The sequence below is a fragment of the Ochlerotatus camptorhynchus genome, unplaced genomic scaffold (assembly GCF_037179485.1).
Source record: "Ochlerotatus camptorhynchus isolate MF236.1 unplaced genomic scaffold, CSIRO-AGI_Acam_v1.1 ptg000022l, whole genome shotgun sequence".
Lineage (NCBI taxonomy): Eukaryota > Metazoa > Arthropoda > Insecta > Diptera > Culicidae > Ochlerotatus > Ochlerotatus camptorhynchus.
Window position 1 is genome coordinate 7,786,091 of NW_027040514.1, and position 13,796 is coordinate 7,799,886.

The 13,796-nt window shown below is 44.6% G+C and overlaps 1 protein-coding gene across 1 annotated transcript; it reads right to left on the reverse strand.

Moving 5' to 3' along the window:
* Nucleotides 1–2,838: 2,838 nt before the first annotated feature.
* Nucleotides 2,839–8,533, reverse strand: RpI1 (RNA polymerase I subunit RpI1). Its single transcript, XM_065226498.1, has 7 exons — nt 8,158–8,533; nt 7,766–8,098; nt 7,517–7,700; nt 4,267–7,442; nt 4,007–4,205; nt 3,408–3,948; nt 2,839–3,351 (listed from the first exon to the last, which is right to left on the reverse strand). The coding sequence occupies exons 1-7, from the start codon at nt 8,324–8,326 to the stop codon at nt 2,869–2,871; spliced, it is 5,085 nt and encodes a 1,694-aa protein (XP_065082570.1). The 5' UTR covers nt 8,327–8,533; the 3' UTR covers nt 2,839–2,868.
* Nucleotides 8,534–13,796: the final 5,263 nt, after the last annotated feature.

The window sequence follows — 13,796 nt, forward strand, 5'->3', positions numbered from 1 at the left end:
TCGAACAACAGAAAACACGTAAAGTATGGGGAAAGTCTAGACTTTTGGGAAGTTCCAAGCTGTTCATCTAATTCTTTAGATCCGGTAATCTATGGGCAGTTCCATGAATTTTAGGAAAATTTTGAGAACTTCATTCAAAACCTAAGAACTTCATAAATCATTTCGCTTTAATTTCTGGAAAATTAAGGGAACCTTAAAGTTCTATAAATTTGAGGGAAGTTCAAAGCACTCCAGCGCAGTTATGATTTTTCAGGAAATCTTCGAGAACACAGGAGTTCAGAGAACTTCGAAAACTTTAAAGAAGTTCAGTAAATTTTAGGGAGATTCGAGAACTTCAGGGGAACTCCGGGATTTTCAAGAAAGTTCAATGCACACCAGTGGAATGTGAGATCATTTTACAAGAAATTGCGTAAGCTTCAGGGAAGTTTCTTGACTTGAGGGAACCTCAGGGAAGATGATTCCGGTTCCTTTAATTTCAGGAAAATATCGGAAAATTTCTAGATGCTCTCAAATGTTCAAGTAGTACAGAAAACTTCAGGGATGTGAAAAACTTCAAAACATTTTTGAAAGCTCCACCGAAGTTCAGAGGTTGTCAATGAAGCTTAGGGATTCTTATGACTATTCTATCACAGACAAACAGACGTATCCCGTCAATCTGGAACATCGTTCACGCATTTAACGATTGATTTGAAAATTATCATTTCCGCGAACTAGTCGCTGCAGCGCCGGCATCGGATCACTTTGACGTTTCTATTTACCTTCCATGCAATATTATTTGCGACTTAACGAACAAACTTCGAGTCAGCGAACTTCGAGGAAGTTCAGCAATTCGAGGAAGTTCAGTGAAATTCGAGGAAGTTCAGCAAACTTTGAGGAAGTTCAGTGAACTTCGAGGAAGTTCAGCAAACTTCGAGGAAGTTCAGCAAACTTCGAGGAAGTTCAGCAAACTTCGAGGAAGTTCAGAAAACTTCGAGGAAGTTCAGCAAACTTCGAGGAAGTTCAGCAAACTTCGAGGAAGTTCAGCAAACTTCGAGGAAGTTTAGCAAACTTCGAGGATGTTCAGCAAACTTCGAGGAAGTTCAGTGAAATTCGAGGAAGTTCAGTGAAATTCGAGGAAGTTCAGTGAAATTCGAGGAAGTTCAGCAAACTTCGAGGAAGTTCAGCAAACTTCGAGGAAGTTCAGCAAACTTCGAGGAAGTTCAGCAAACTTCGAGGAAGTTCAGAAAACTTCGAGGAAGTTCAGCAAATTTCGAGGAAGTTCAGCGAACTTCGAGGAAGTTCAGCAAACTTCGAGGAAGTTCAGCAAACTTCGAGGAAGTTCAGCAAACTTCGAGGAAGTTCAGCAAACTTCGAGGAAGTTCAGCAAACTTCGAGGAAGTTCAGAAAACTTCGAGGAAGTTCAGCAAATTTCGAGGAAGTTCAGCGAACTTCTAGGAAGTTCAGCAAACTTCGAGGAAGTTCAGCAAACTTCGAGGAAGTTCAGCGAACTTCGAGGAAGTTCAGTTAATTTCAAGGAAGTTCAGCAAACTTCGAGGAAGTTCAGCAAACTTCGAGGAAGTTCAGCCAACTTCGAGGAAGTTCAGCGAGCTTCGAGGAAGTTCAGCGTACTTCGAAGAAGTTCAGCGAACTTCGAGGAAGTTCAGCAATCTTCGAGGAAGTTCAGCAAACTTCGAGGAAGTTCAGCAAACTTCGAGGAAGTTCAGTGTACTTCGAAGAAGTTCAGCGAACTTCGAGGAAGTTCAGCAATCTTCGAGGAAGTTCAGCAATCTTCGAGGAAGTTCAGCAAACTTCGAGGAAGTTCAGCAAACTTCGAGGAAGTTCAGCAAACTTCGAGGAAGTTCAGCGAACTTCGAGGAAGTTCAGCAAACTTCGAGAAAGTTCAGCAAACTTCAAGGAAGTTCAGCAAACTTCGAGAAAGTTCAGCAAACTTCGAGGAAGTTCAGCAAACTTCGAGGAAGTTCAGCGTACTTCGAAGAAGTTCAGCGAACTTCGAGGAAGTTCAGCAATCTTCGAGGAAGTTCAGCAAACTTCGAGGAAGTTCAGCAAACTTCGAGGAAGTTCAGCAAACTTCGAGGAAGTTCAGCAAACTTCGAGAAAGTTCAGCAAACTTCAAGGAAGTTCAGCAAACTTCGAGAAAGTTCAGCAAACTTCGAGGAAGTTCAGCAACCTTCGAGGAAGTTCAGCAAACTTCGAGGAAGTTCAGCAAACTTCGAGGAAGTTCAGCAAACTTTGAGGAAATTCAGCAAACTTCGAGGAAGTTGAGCAAACATCGAGGAAGTTGAGCAAACTTCGAGGAAGTTCAGCGAACTTCGAGGAAGTTTAGCAAACTTCGAGGAAATTCAGCAAACTTCGAGGAAGTTCAGCAAACTTCGAGGAAGTTCAGCAAACTTCGAGGAAGTTCAGCAAACTTCGAGGAAGTTTAGCGAACTTCGAGAAAGTTCAGCAACCTTCGGGGAAGTTCACCAAACTTCGAGGAAGTTCAGCGAACTTCGAGGAAGTTCAGTAAACTTCGAGGAAATTGAGCAAACTTCGAGGAAGTTCAGCAAACTTCGAGGAAGTTCAGCAAACTTCGAGGAAATTGAGCAAACTTCGAGGAAGTTCAGCAAACTTCGAGGAAGTTCAGCAAACTTCGAGGAAGTTCAGCAAACTTCGAGGAAGTTCAGCAAATTTCGAGGAAGTTCAGCAAATTTCGAGGAATTTCAGCGAACTTCGAGGAAGTTCAGAGAAAAATGTTAGTGACTTGGGATGATCACAATATTTGTATTCAGCTTTCTAACAGGAAGGTCATCACATACAACTCGAACGGTTCCCAAATGAAGACAGTTCCTTTCACATGCTTTTATAAATCTTTAATAAGAAAAACTCAATTCAAACCAGCTTACTGTACACCCCGAACGCTCCGGTTCCGCTCTTACAAAGCTGTCCGACCATCAGCCGGGACGAAGGCGAATCCAGATGGTCACCGTTGCCCTTCAGGGCGGCCGCCTTCAGAAACTGAATCGACGACTCGAACGAAATCTGCTGCAGCGGCGATACGTTGTGCTCCATTCCCTTCCGGCTCATGGATTTGAACGTCCCGTCGGCGGTCATGTAGTCCGCCACCAGCAGCAGATGGCGTGGATTGATCGTGATGCCGTAGACCTTGAACACGTTTTGAACCTCCTTGACGATGACCCGCGCCGCTGCCTCTATTCCGTACGTTTGCGAGATGGCGTAGATGTCGTTCGAGTACAGCCGGTTCAGATCGAGGATTTCGCTATACTTGGTCATCGAAAAGATGTTGATACCGTCCGTTTTCAGGTAGAGCTGATCGTTCTGGACGTAGGTGATGGCGCGGCGGATGTGAGGGACCTTAAATACCACTGGTTGTTAAGACCTCAGTTAGCAAAGCGTTTAAAGCGACTTACCTGCCAAACGACACACTTCCCAGCAATATCCCTCAAAATTTTCGTAAAGTCAATGTCCTTATACTTTATGGGCATATGGAAGGTGACCTGGCACCAGCGGTGCTCCTTTTTGTCGAAGACGTAATCTTCGATCAGATTGTTCTCTACGGTGACCAGCAACTTCTCCGCATCCTCATCCAGCTTGGTATTGGAAACGTCCAACGCTTCCTCTGCGTTGGCCATCTCATCGTCATCGGCGTTCGCTTCGTCATCCCCTTCCTGCTCCTTATCCTCCGTGGAATTTTGCAACTCATCCCCGTCCTCCTGATCATCCTCCTCCTCCTCATCCGTATCATAGCCCACTTCGTCGCTTTTCTTGTTCTTCAAGTTGAATTCCGTCGCATCGGCATCGCCTTCGTTGCCACCGGCATCGTCGTCCGAACTCTCGTCGGCGTTCTCCTCCAGGCGAGACATGTCCGGCTCCCGACTGTCCACTAGATTATCATTTTCGTTCGCGCCAGCTGCGGTCTGTTTCGTAGTGGATTCCTGCTCGATTTCAATCCTGTAACAAAGGAAACGTAGTTTAGAAAGAAGATCAACCCCGGATTGCAAAGACTTACAGAACGTTCTTGGCCTTGGCCGATCGGAAGATGATCCGGAACATGTGCTTGAAGAAACCGCGGGACATGTAGCGCAGAATCTCCTCCGGTGCCACTCGGTAGTCGTGCGCATAGGCATCCTTCGGCAAGAAGTTGAATCGCACCACATGTTGCATTCCTCGGGATGGCCGCAGGACCAAGCGGGACTTCACTTTGATATCTGCAATGGAGAGACTCTACTGAGTAGCTGTACGAAAAGCAACGCATCTAATAAAACCAACCTTCCAGAACATCCGCCACCGTGACCCGGTTCAACGTCTTGCGCATCTTTTCGGCGACTGAATGCAGCTTCTTCTGGCTTTTGTACGGCCGGAACGGAATCTCCATCGACGGGGTCTTGATGTGCTGCGAGGCAAGCATCAGAATTTCACGCAACCGAGGAATACCCAGGGTCACGTTCATCTCACCACGACCGGCAAAATGAAACGTGTTCAGGGTCATCTGCGTGGAAGGTTCTCCGATGGATTGCGCTGCTAGCAGACCGACCGGTTCGCCGGGTGCTGCCAGAGCGTAACTGTTTTTGATCTTCATCAATTCGGCCATGTCGTGGAGAGGTTGCTGCGTTTTCTCGAAATGTTTCACCAATTCTTCGAGGTGCTCGGTTAGCGCTCCAAAGCAACTGTCCGGTCGGAACAGCGAGAACGTAGGATCCGGACAAGGGGCATACTTCCTTCTGTACTTGGCTTTCTCGTCCGGTTTCGCTTTGTTCCATTTCTTGACAATCTTCCCCGTGAGTCGGCTGCGGCCGGTTTTCGTTTTCAAACGATCCGGATCGGACATGTCGGCACGAACCTGTTCGCTGACGTCTGTAGAAAACTTTGCAAACGGCGACATCCGGGTCTTCTGCAGCGTGGCACCGTTTTTCTTGCACCAGGACTTCATTTTCTTGACGTGTGCCTTGATCCGGTCGTTCAACTCGTCGTCGTTTGCGAGCATCTTGACGGTGTCCGGTCGCACGATCACGTCCCTGTTCAGATCCAGGAATTTCAAGTGCTTTGAAGTCTCGATAAACTGCGCCTTGGAGATATCCATGCCGTCCTCTCCGTACATGAACTGAACCACACTGTTATCGCTGTCCCTCACCGTCATGTCGTAGTTCACGTTCAACCCCTCCAAGTGCTTCACCAAACATCGCTGAAGATATCCGGAACGGCTGGTCTTGACGGCCGTATCGATCAGTCCCTCCCGACCGGCCATACAATGGAAGAAGAAATCCTGCGGCTGGATTCCGGTCATGAACCGTCCGTCGATGAAACCACCCGACTTGGGCGAAGTTTCAAAACTTGCAAAACTGGGCAGCGACTTGCCGGAGATCATCAACGGAGGTCGCTTGCCCTCCAGTTCGATCTGTCCTAGCAGACAGGAGATCTGCATCGTGTTCACCGTGGAACCCTTCGCACCGGATTGCACCATTAACTGCAGGTTGTTGTCCGGGAACTTGGTGATCAACCCCTCGGGAATGCACGCCTCGTTGATCTGGTTGGTGTAGATATCCAAGGCGGTTTTGTACTTGCGATCGAGGATCACGCGGAACTTGGGATTGTTGGCGTAGGCCTCCTCCATTTTGGTGTTCAGTTCGTCGGAGGATACATCCGGAGGGAGATCCAGTGCGGAGGCAGCCGTTTCGTGTCCGATCTGCCGACAAGCTTTGATGATCTTGGATCGCTTTTTGTCGGCGGTTTTCTGAACCAGGATGTCCTTGACACCGAGGGTGAAGCCTTCCCACTGGAGATAGTAGGTGAAGAGTCGGGACAGCGATGACAGCAAGAGCGAGGAGCAATGGCCACCGTAGAGTTCGTACATGCAGTGGATCAAACCGTACGGGGTAGCACCGAAGTGGTTCTTATCGAGGATTCCGACCAGGAGTTCCCCATCGCGGATGAACACCTCCGACTCGGACATTTGATTACCGACAAGAAGAGTACCGCCAGCCAGCCACTCACGAGCGGGTTCCGTTTGCCAGTGCTTGTTACCCAGCTTGGACGATCCGATCATGTTGATGTGGGGCATGTTCTTGGGGATGATGTTCTTCACGATCGTTGAGATGATCTGCTTTCCGGACCAAAGTGTCGCCGGTTTCAGGATGGTCGGTGGGAGCAGATCGATGTTCCCACGGTGGTTGCTCAAGGCTTGGAAGACCAACTGCTGGTAATCGTCACAATTGAAGAACTTACCTCTGATGAACAGTTTCACGGCAGAGACGATGTGATCTTGGATCAGACCTCCCAGCGGAGTTCCGTCCTTCGGGACCAGGTATTGATGGGGAACGGCTACGAGATTGTACGCTTCGCTACGTCCCAGCTCGGTTTGCGGAAAGTGGGCATTCATTTCGTCGCCGTCGAAGTCGGCATTGTAGGACTTGCAGTTGGAGTAGTGCAGACGGAAGATCTTCTCCCCGCTGAGAATCTTGGCCTTGTGGGCCATGATACTCGGGCGATGGAGAGTCGGTTGACGGTTTAGCAGCAGAGCATCACCGTTCAGCAGATGACGATGAACGATCTTAACGCCCTGCTCGTTCGAGCTATGCGGAGTCAGCAAAGTCTTGGCCAACGACTGTCTCTGAGTCACATTCAGAGCCGAAATCTTGCTGACTTGTCCGTTGGAATCTTCGATCATATTCGCCCCCGGGTATTCATCGGGACCATTCATGACCATCTTTCTCAACTCGGCGACATTCCAGGAAGTCACCGGAACGGGATACGTCAATCTCTTGGCAAACGTGACCGGAATTCCGATTTCGTCCACACCGATATTCGGATCCGGCGTGATGACCGTTCGTGCAGCGTAGTTTACTCGTTTCCCCATCATGTGCATCCTCACAAGGCCTTCCTTTTTCTCGATAATTTGCTTAAGCCCGCACCCGCGGATTTGGTTCTTATCCTGCGCCATGTTGATGTCCAACAACTGATCCACGTAGCTCTGCAATTCCACCCAAGCATGGTACAACTTCTCGTGGGACGAATCGCCCTTGGCCGTTTCGAAGACCTTCTTCATTTCCGTCTCAATTGCAGCACTTCCACTCGGCTTGTTGTCGTCGTCGTCGTCTTGTAACTCATCGTGCTTCTTGGTCAATACCAGGATCGCCCTCAACGTGGCATTCGCCATCAAAATGTTCCTCAGGATCGAAGTCTGCGGATGCTCCAGGATCTCCATTCCTTCGACACGTCGAACCGGGCGCACTAGCGGGGGCTGTACCGGAATCACATCCATGAAGAATAGATCGGTCGGGTTCTTCATCGACCGGGCACTCTTCTGCAGAATCGGTAACAGAAGGTTCAACAGCGGGGCATCATTTTTGAACAGTTCTAAGAAATAACGCTGGCACTCTTCGCCAAAGATGATCCTGTTGGTGGCTCGCGTCTTCTCGTCTTCCACATTGGTCTGTCCTTGCTTTTCGCTGAAAGTTACCGGAAAAAAAGGTTAGGAGCGGTCTCAGTTTCCTATGTCTCCTCTGTAACAACTTATACTCACTAGAAAGCCCTCATCTCGGCCCGAGTCATACTGAACACCAGTCGCTTATTAGAAACCCGCACCTTCCGGATGATAGTCTTGCAGTGAATGCATACTTTCTTGACGCATTCCTTCATCGTCGTATTGACGATTGCCGTCCGAATCGCCTCCGAATTCTTCGTATTGCCAAGTTGGTTGTAGGGATCTAAAATTGCGATTTACATTCAATTAACCACCCTTCTTCACCCGATTAAAGCACCCCGTTCATACGGTTCATCAACAGCTCCGAATAGTAACTGACCCCCTCCGGAAGCTCTCCGACCGGAGCCATCGCCACCTTTTGCTTGTAAACCTCCAGCTCCTCGGCTTCCACGATGTACCCGGCGTCCACCAGGTGCAGCTGCAACTCCAACATGCTCTTCATCGAATCATGTATCTGCAACCGGAAGCACTCGGTGCAGCAAATCCGCAACAAATTATACGCCGTCTTGACGAAAAACGGGTTGAACACCGGAACACAGATCTCAATGTGGCCAAAGTGCCCCTCGCAATTGTTGATGTCCTTGACACAGGTGGTGCACACCTCGTTTCGTCCACTGGGGCCTGAAACCAAAAACAATTAAATCCAATCATACATTCCTGCAGCACACTCGGCAACCAACCCATCGCGGCATCGTACAGTCCTCCCGGGATGGCATGGCCCAGCTCGTCGAACGACCTCGACGTCACGATTTTCGTCACACTAATCCGCTTGATGTCCTCCGAGCTGAACACCGCAAAATGCAAATTAGTCGGGTCCAGATTGACCTCCAGATTCTGATCGATCGTCATCTCGGCTGGTGGGGGGAATCAATTTCGAAGACAAGTTGCGATATTTTTTTACGCACTAATACCGTGTGAATCAATAAAACTTCAACTAAATCGAATGCTATTTGACTAAAACTAAAACTTGAACAGCAATTGGAACTGTATTCATCAATTTTAACACTATTTTTCAACCAAAACTGAACCACTTTGAATTATTTTGAGCAGCACATGTTCGGAGGGAAATGTCAAAATAAAACCGGCCGCATGTGATGGAACGTTGTTTTGAACCACCGACAGGTGAAAGTGTGCGTGCAATATTTACTACCGTGAAGGCAGTGGTGTGCGTGATTTGTTTTCAGACCCGGTGAGCTTGGAGTTGTGAGAGCAACGGTGTAAACAAACGTGTATGGACGTCGCTTCCGTCGTGCAGATGGGGAACATTGAATGAATGACTTCACCGTTATGTGGGTGTGAGACGAGCGAGCGCATCAGGACTGGGCAAGACACGGAAAGAAATTTGCAAAGGAAACATTATTTTAATTAAATTGCAAAGGTTCAATTCAAAGACGTTTCAGTTAAAGGCCTTTCTTTTTGACGTAGAACTACGTCTTTGTCGACTATACTGGGGTACAAATCAAAAAAAATATGTGTAGTGAAATAGTGTTAGGGTTTGAACGCTTGTAACTTTGTCATTTATAGATGTAATTAAAATCCAAATACACCAATCGATAGAATATTACTTAAGGTTCTACAAAGGGTAAGTAATTTTGTGTTCTTCTTCTTTTTTAAATATCATAAAATCATCATCATTAGTTTACACATACATTCATATATTATGAATACGAAAATTTAAAACTTGTATTTCGTGGGTAAAACACGAAAATTTCCTGGGTAAAACACATTCACTGTATTTACTTACTTGTGTTCTTCGAAGTATAGCACAATTAAACGCAATCGAATACACGAAACTCAAAACAACTGCTTCACAAAACTCTTGGTGAACAAAATTAATCACAAAGAAAACCATTTCTACTTTACTGCTTTGCTAGCAATCGTGAAAGTATCATTGAAACAGCGGTGCCAGATGTATTGCCTCTAGCAATGAATTTAAGTTTATTAAAACAATTAATTGCGAAGTCTGCCTTATTAACATAGATGAGTGGATGTATTTAATGGTGGATAAATATCTAAAACTGATTAAATAAAACATAAATGACCATTTTAAACATTTTACCGGTCCAATTAAAAAAGTCACAGAACATTGAATTCAACACTAACAGGGTTGATGGCAGCAGTGCACGTAGCCTGTTATACACTTTCCCGCTCAGGGGTGTAAACAAACTTGCATACAGCGCAGTCTGGCAGTGCTTATGTTTTGTCTGCTACATTCTTATCCACTAGATAGTGTGACATCACATTTGCTGTTGTATTGAAATGAAGGAAGAAAAGAGATGGTTGAGTTTTCCTCACCATACCAGTTGATATTTATGAAAAATGGGCAGTTTTGGCGTGGGGACATGCACTTCCAATGAATTTTACCAATACATTTAGAAAATGATGATCGAAGAATATTTCAAAAAGAAGAAGTAAACAAAATAATGACCCTTTGTAGAACCTTAACGAATCTGATGAAATAAACACTTTTTCAATTTTTAATCAAAAAACTTTTGAAAATGCGCAAATGATAATTTTATCACTGTTTTCATGAACTAAACGTTTTCTCCAATCCCAGTCATCATGAATGAATACCACTTGGTTGCACATCATTCTGATTGAAAAGATATAAAACAGCGCTGCTTTCCTGACTCTGACTCGGACGGCGTGGCACTATAGGTCCTACAGCAAGCAGGACCAAGTTAGCGGCTAAAGGTGGATCACGGCGTGACCATGAACACCACAATGAGGAATGAGACTTGGAAAATTATGTATGTGTAACAACCTATCCACCCCCCTCAACAACAACCCAAAAAAAGACATGGACTTTGACGATCACTTTTTTCCGGGCAATAAATTTTAAGTAAACCACAATTAGGGGCTGTTCATTAACTACGTAGACAGTTTTTTTTTTGGGATTCTTGTATAATAGACAAAAATGGATGAAAAACATCCATTTTGCGTGGTTCTACCAACAATCAATATGAAACTAACGATTTTGAATTGGCTCACTACTTGACTAGCCTATTGGTCCCAAGCAAATCGATTAACGTACCCCATTCTTGTTGAAATTCTAGTACTACACAATGTTTGTTTTGATTCGCTATGAAAGTTTGACAGATAAAATGAGGGGTTAGTGGATTTTGCTATGTTTCGAGGGGTGAATCGATTAGCTTGGGACCGAAGATAGTACCAGAGCTAAGCCAAAAAGTTGAGCACGTTTCTTCGGGACCTTCTAGTCTTAGAGTTACCTCTATGGTTCTACGTCATACTGCCATAGAGGTAACTCTAAGACAAGTAGGTCCCGAAGAAACGTGCTCAACTTTTTGGCTCACCTCTGGTACTATCTTCGGTCCCAAGCTTGTCGAATCACCCCTCGAAACATAGGAAAAACCAATAACCCCTCATTTTATCTGTCAAACTTTCATAGCGAATCAAAACAAACATTGCGTAGTACTAGAATTTCGACTAGAATAGGGTACGTTAATCGTTTGCTTGGGACCAATAGGCTACTAAAGTGGTGAGCCAATTTAAAATCGTTAGTTTCGTATTGATTGTTGATACTGCGGTCGTGTCTAGGACACAACCCTTTATTTTTTTTATTAGAGTGACTTTCAGGCAGCGGCTGGTTCGTCACTTAAAAAGGGAAAGAGGCTTTCAGACACGGATAGAAATCTCCTTATACCTTTTGGCAAATTTCTATTGCTAATTATTCATAAAATGTGTAAGTCAACTAATAAGCAGACGCCTTGCAAAAAGTTAATGAAGATCATGTGTCAAGTGAAATGTATAAGCGGTCACACATACCTTTTATGCATTCTTATAGGACCTATGTGGTTTGTCTTATGGAATGTATAAGGCTGATGTCTTGGCAAAAATGTATAAGTGAAATACATAAATGAAATAATTGATTTTCGTTTCGTGGAGAGCGGCCCCAGATGTGTAAAGGGTACAATCAGGGGGTAAGTCAATTTGCCACAGGCAGCATCATCAGGAGGAACAGATGCTAAAAACGTAAAGACAGGGGTAAGTCACTCTGCCACCTTGTGTTTACACCCACAAAAACACACTACGACACACTCTGAACACCTTGTCACCCAGTCTGCCACCAAATAAAAGATAATTTTTTATCAATTCTGGCACCACTTCCAAGAATGTTGACACCATGTGTTGTTTATAATAGACCATGTGACCCGATAGTGTGATTTTATCATTCATCTTTGACAGAATGATATGTTTTTTTATTGTTATGTACCTCTCATTATGAAAACAAACCAATCTAACCTGTCAAATTTGAAAAGATTGAGAACGATTGGTTTTTTTGTATGTTCCGAACGAACACAATAATATGAGTGATTGTCTTTAAATTCGGTTTAAATAGTCAAATATACGTTTGTAGGAAATATACGTAGTTGCATTGTATGGCTCTCGGTATGGCTCTCGGCTAGCTGCTCGTACTTGAAGTTTGCTGCGGTTGCCTTAACACTGAAACCATAAAAATAAATAATTTGCGATTTAAATCTCAGTATACTCAGTATAATCGGCTGAAATTTTTTGACAGTTCAGTGGTACCACAAACGAAGTGACAGGCGGAGCGGCTCGAAAACTTTGGTGACTTACCTGCTATTTCAATTTTTCAGTGTACCACATGGCAACACCACTACTACTGGATTGTACCACATGGCAACACTACTACTAGATTGAACTAGCATTTTCACCAAATGTACAAGAATGTTTTGGTTCTATCTCTTTCACTCTACTCAAAACTGAAATACATAAAAAAAATGACAAAATGATGCGCACTCTTTGCACACTGTCAAAGAATCATTGTACACAAAATTAACTTTGTTCAAATCAAAACAAAAAAACTAACCCATCTGGTGGATGATGGTACAAGCTTCCAAGAAAATTCTATTACAGTGAACCACATTATTTAAATGGATTTCTTCGCCAGTTAGTCGTCTGTCACTTCGTTTGTGGTGGTACTGTTTACAAGCACTTAGTAGTTTTTTCGAAGAAAAAATATTGTAATATTTCCGAATTTTAACTTGAAATTTGTCGCGGTGAAAGGATGTTGCTCGTGGACAATGCAGAAGTGTGGTTTACATCTCACTGCAGTCTAAAAAAATATCGAGAAAATCTATCCAAGAAAAAATCGACTAAATCCACCTAAACAGTACCACTGAATTGTCATCAGATTGAGGTTAACCCCGACGGTGCAAAACCTAATTTGCAGCGAAGAGAATCTGTAATTTTTAGCGTTGTGGATGTTATGGCTGCCAGCTAGCATCATTTTTCGTTTGCCGTTTTCACAGGCAGGTCGACACATAAAAACACCCAGAAACACAATAGAGGTAACTCCGAGGAAACACCCTCCGACCTCGCCTCCGACACCTAAAAACACACAAGAAACACAATCAGCACAGGCACAAAGTGGCAGGGTGATCACCAAAGGAGCAAAGGCTACGACCCAGGCGAGTAAGAGAGGTGCCACAGTCGGAAGAAGTGTTAGTTTGTTTACTTAAATGAACCATGCCCATTTTGTTATGGCGAGTTTGCTATAAGAAATGCTCCTCGTGTTTATTAGCGAAATTCATATCAAAGGTTGATTAATTGCGTAGGAAATCAGTTTGGCACGGCATTTGTGACCAGCATACACCTTCCGGTCGTATGAAACAGGTCAAAAACTGTCCAAATTCGCAGATAAAAATTTTTGTTTTGAATTTCTGTATAGCAAAATAGTGAACTTTTCGTGAACATTAACGGCAAAGAACTCACCAACACTGGGAGACCGTGAGTTCCTGCCCACCTGTCATTTCCCATCTCGGGCTACGACGAGAACTTTGATGCGAAAGGTGCAACCATTATGTGGACCGTACACGATTGCTTTTATTGACAATAATCGTATTGTCAATACATTCAATATTGACGTCAATACATCGGTATTGACAATATTTCTGTATTCACATCATCAATATTAATGTCAATAATTCCCCTTCGCGTCAATATATTGATACGTGTGGGGTTTACTTTAGTCGAAACGGGACTGTTGGTGAACATGATGATTCAGACAGGGCTCGATGACCGGTTCTGGGGTGAAGCTATAGCTGTGGGCAACAGAGGACACAACACACAGTGGAAAAACCGCGTAGGGAACTTCAAAAGAATAAATAAATAAACTCGGCACTTTTACGGATACAAAGCACTTGTATTCATGCCTTGGTTCGGTTGGACAAAGATGGTTATGATAATAATAAATTTTTTACCTCCCTTTCTCTCTATTTTTTTTCCGCCGTCTTGCTCGTGGATGTCTGACAGCTACCCTTGTGGCGAAGCTTAC

Bases quoted from the DNA above. Each gene is read 5' to 3' on its own strand.
- RpI1 (XM_065226498.1), bottom strand. From the start codon at position 8,326: ATGACGATCGATCAGAATCTGGAGGTCAATCTGGACCCGACTAATTTG. The intron at 3,949-4,006 runs GTAAGTCTTTGC...CCTTTGTTACAG, and splicing joins GCCAAGGCCAAGAACGTTCT to GATTGAAATCGAGCAGGAAT. The intron at 3,352-3,407 runs GTAAGTCGCTTT...GTGGTATTTAAG, and splicing joins GGAAGTGTGTCGTTTGGCAG to GTCCCTCACATCCGCCGCGC.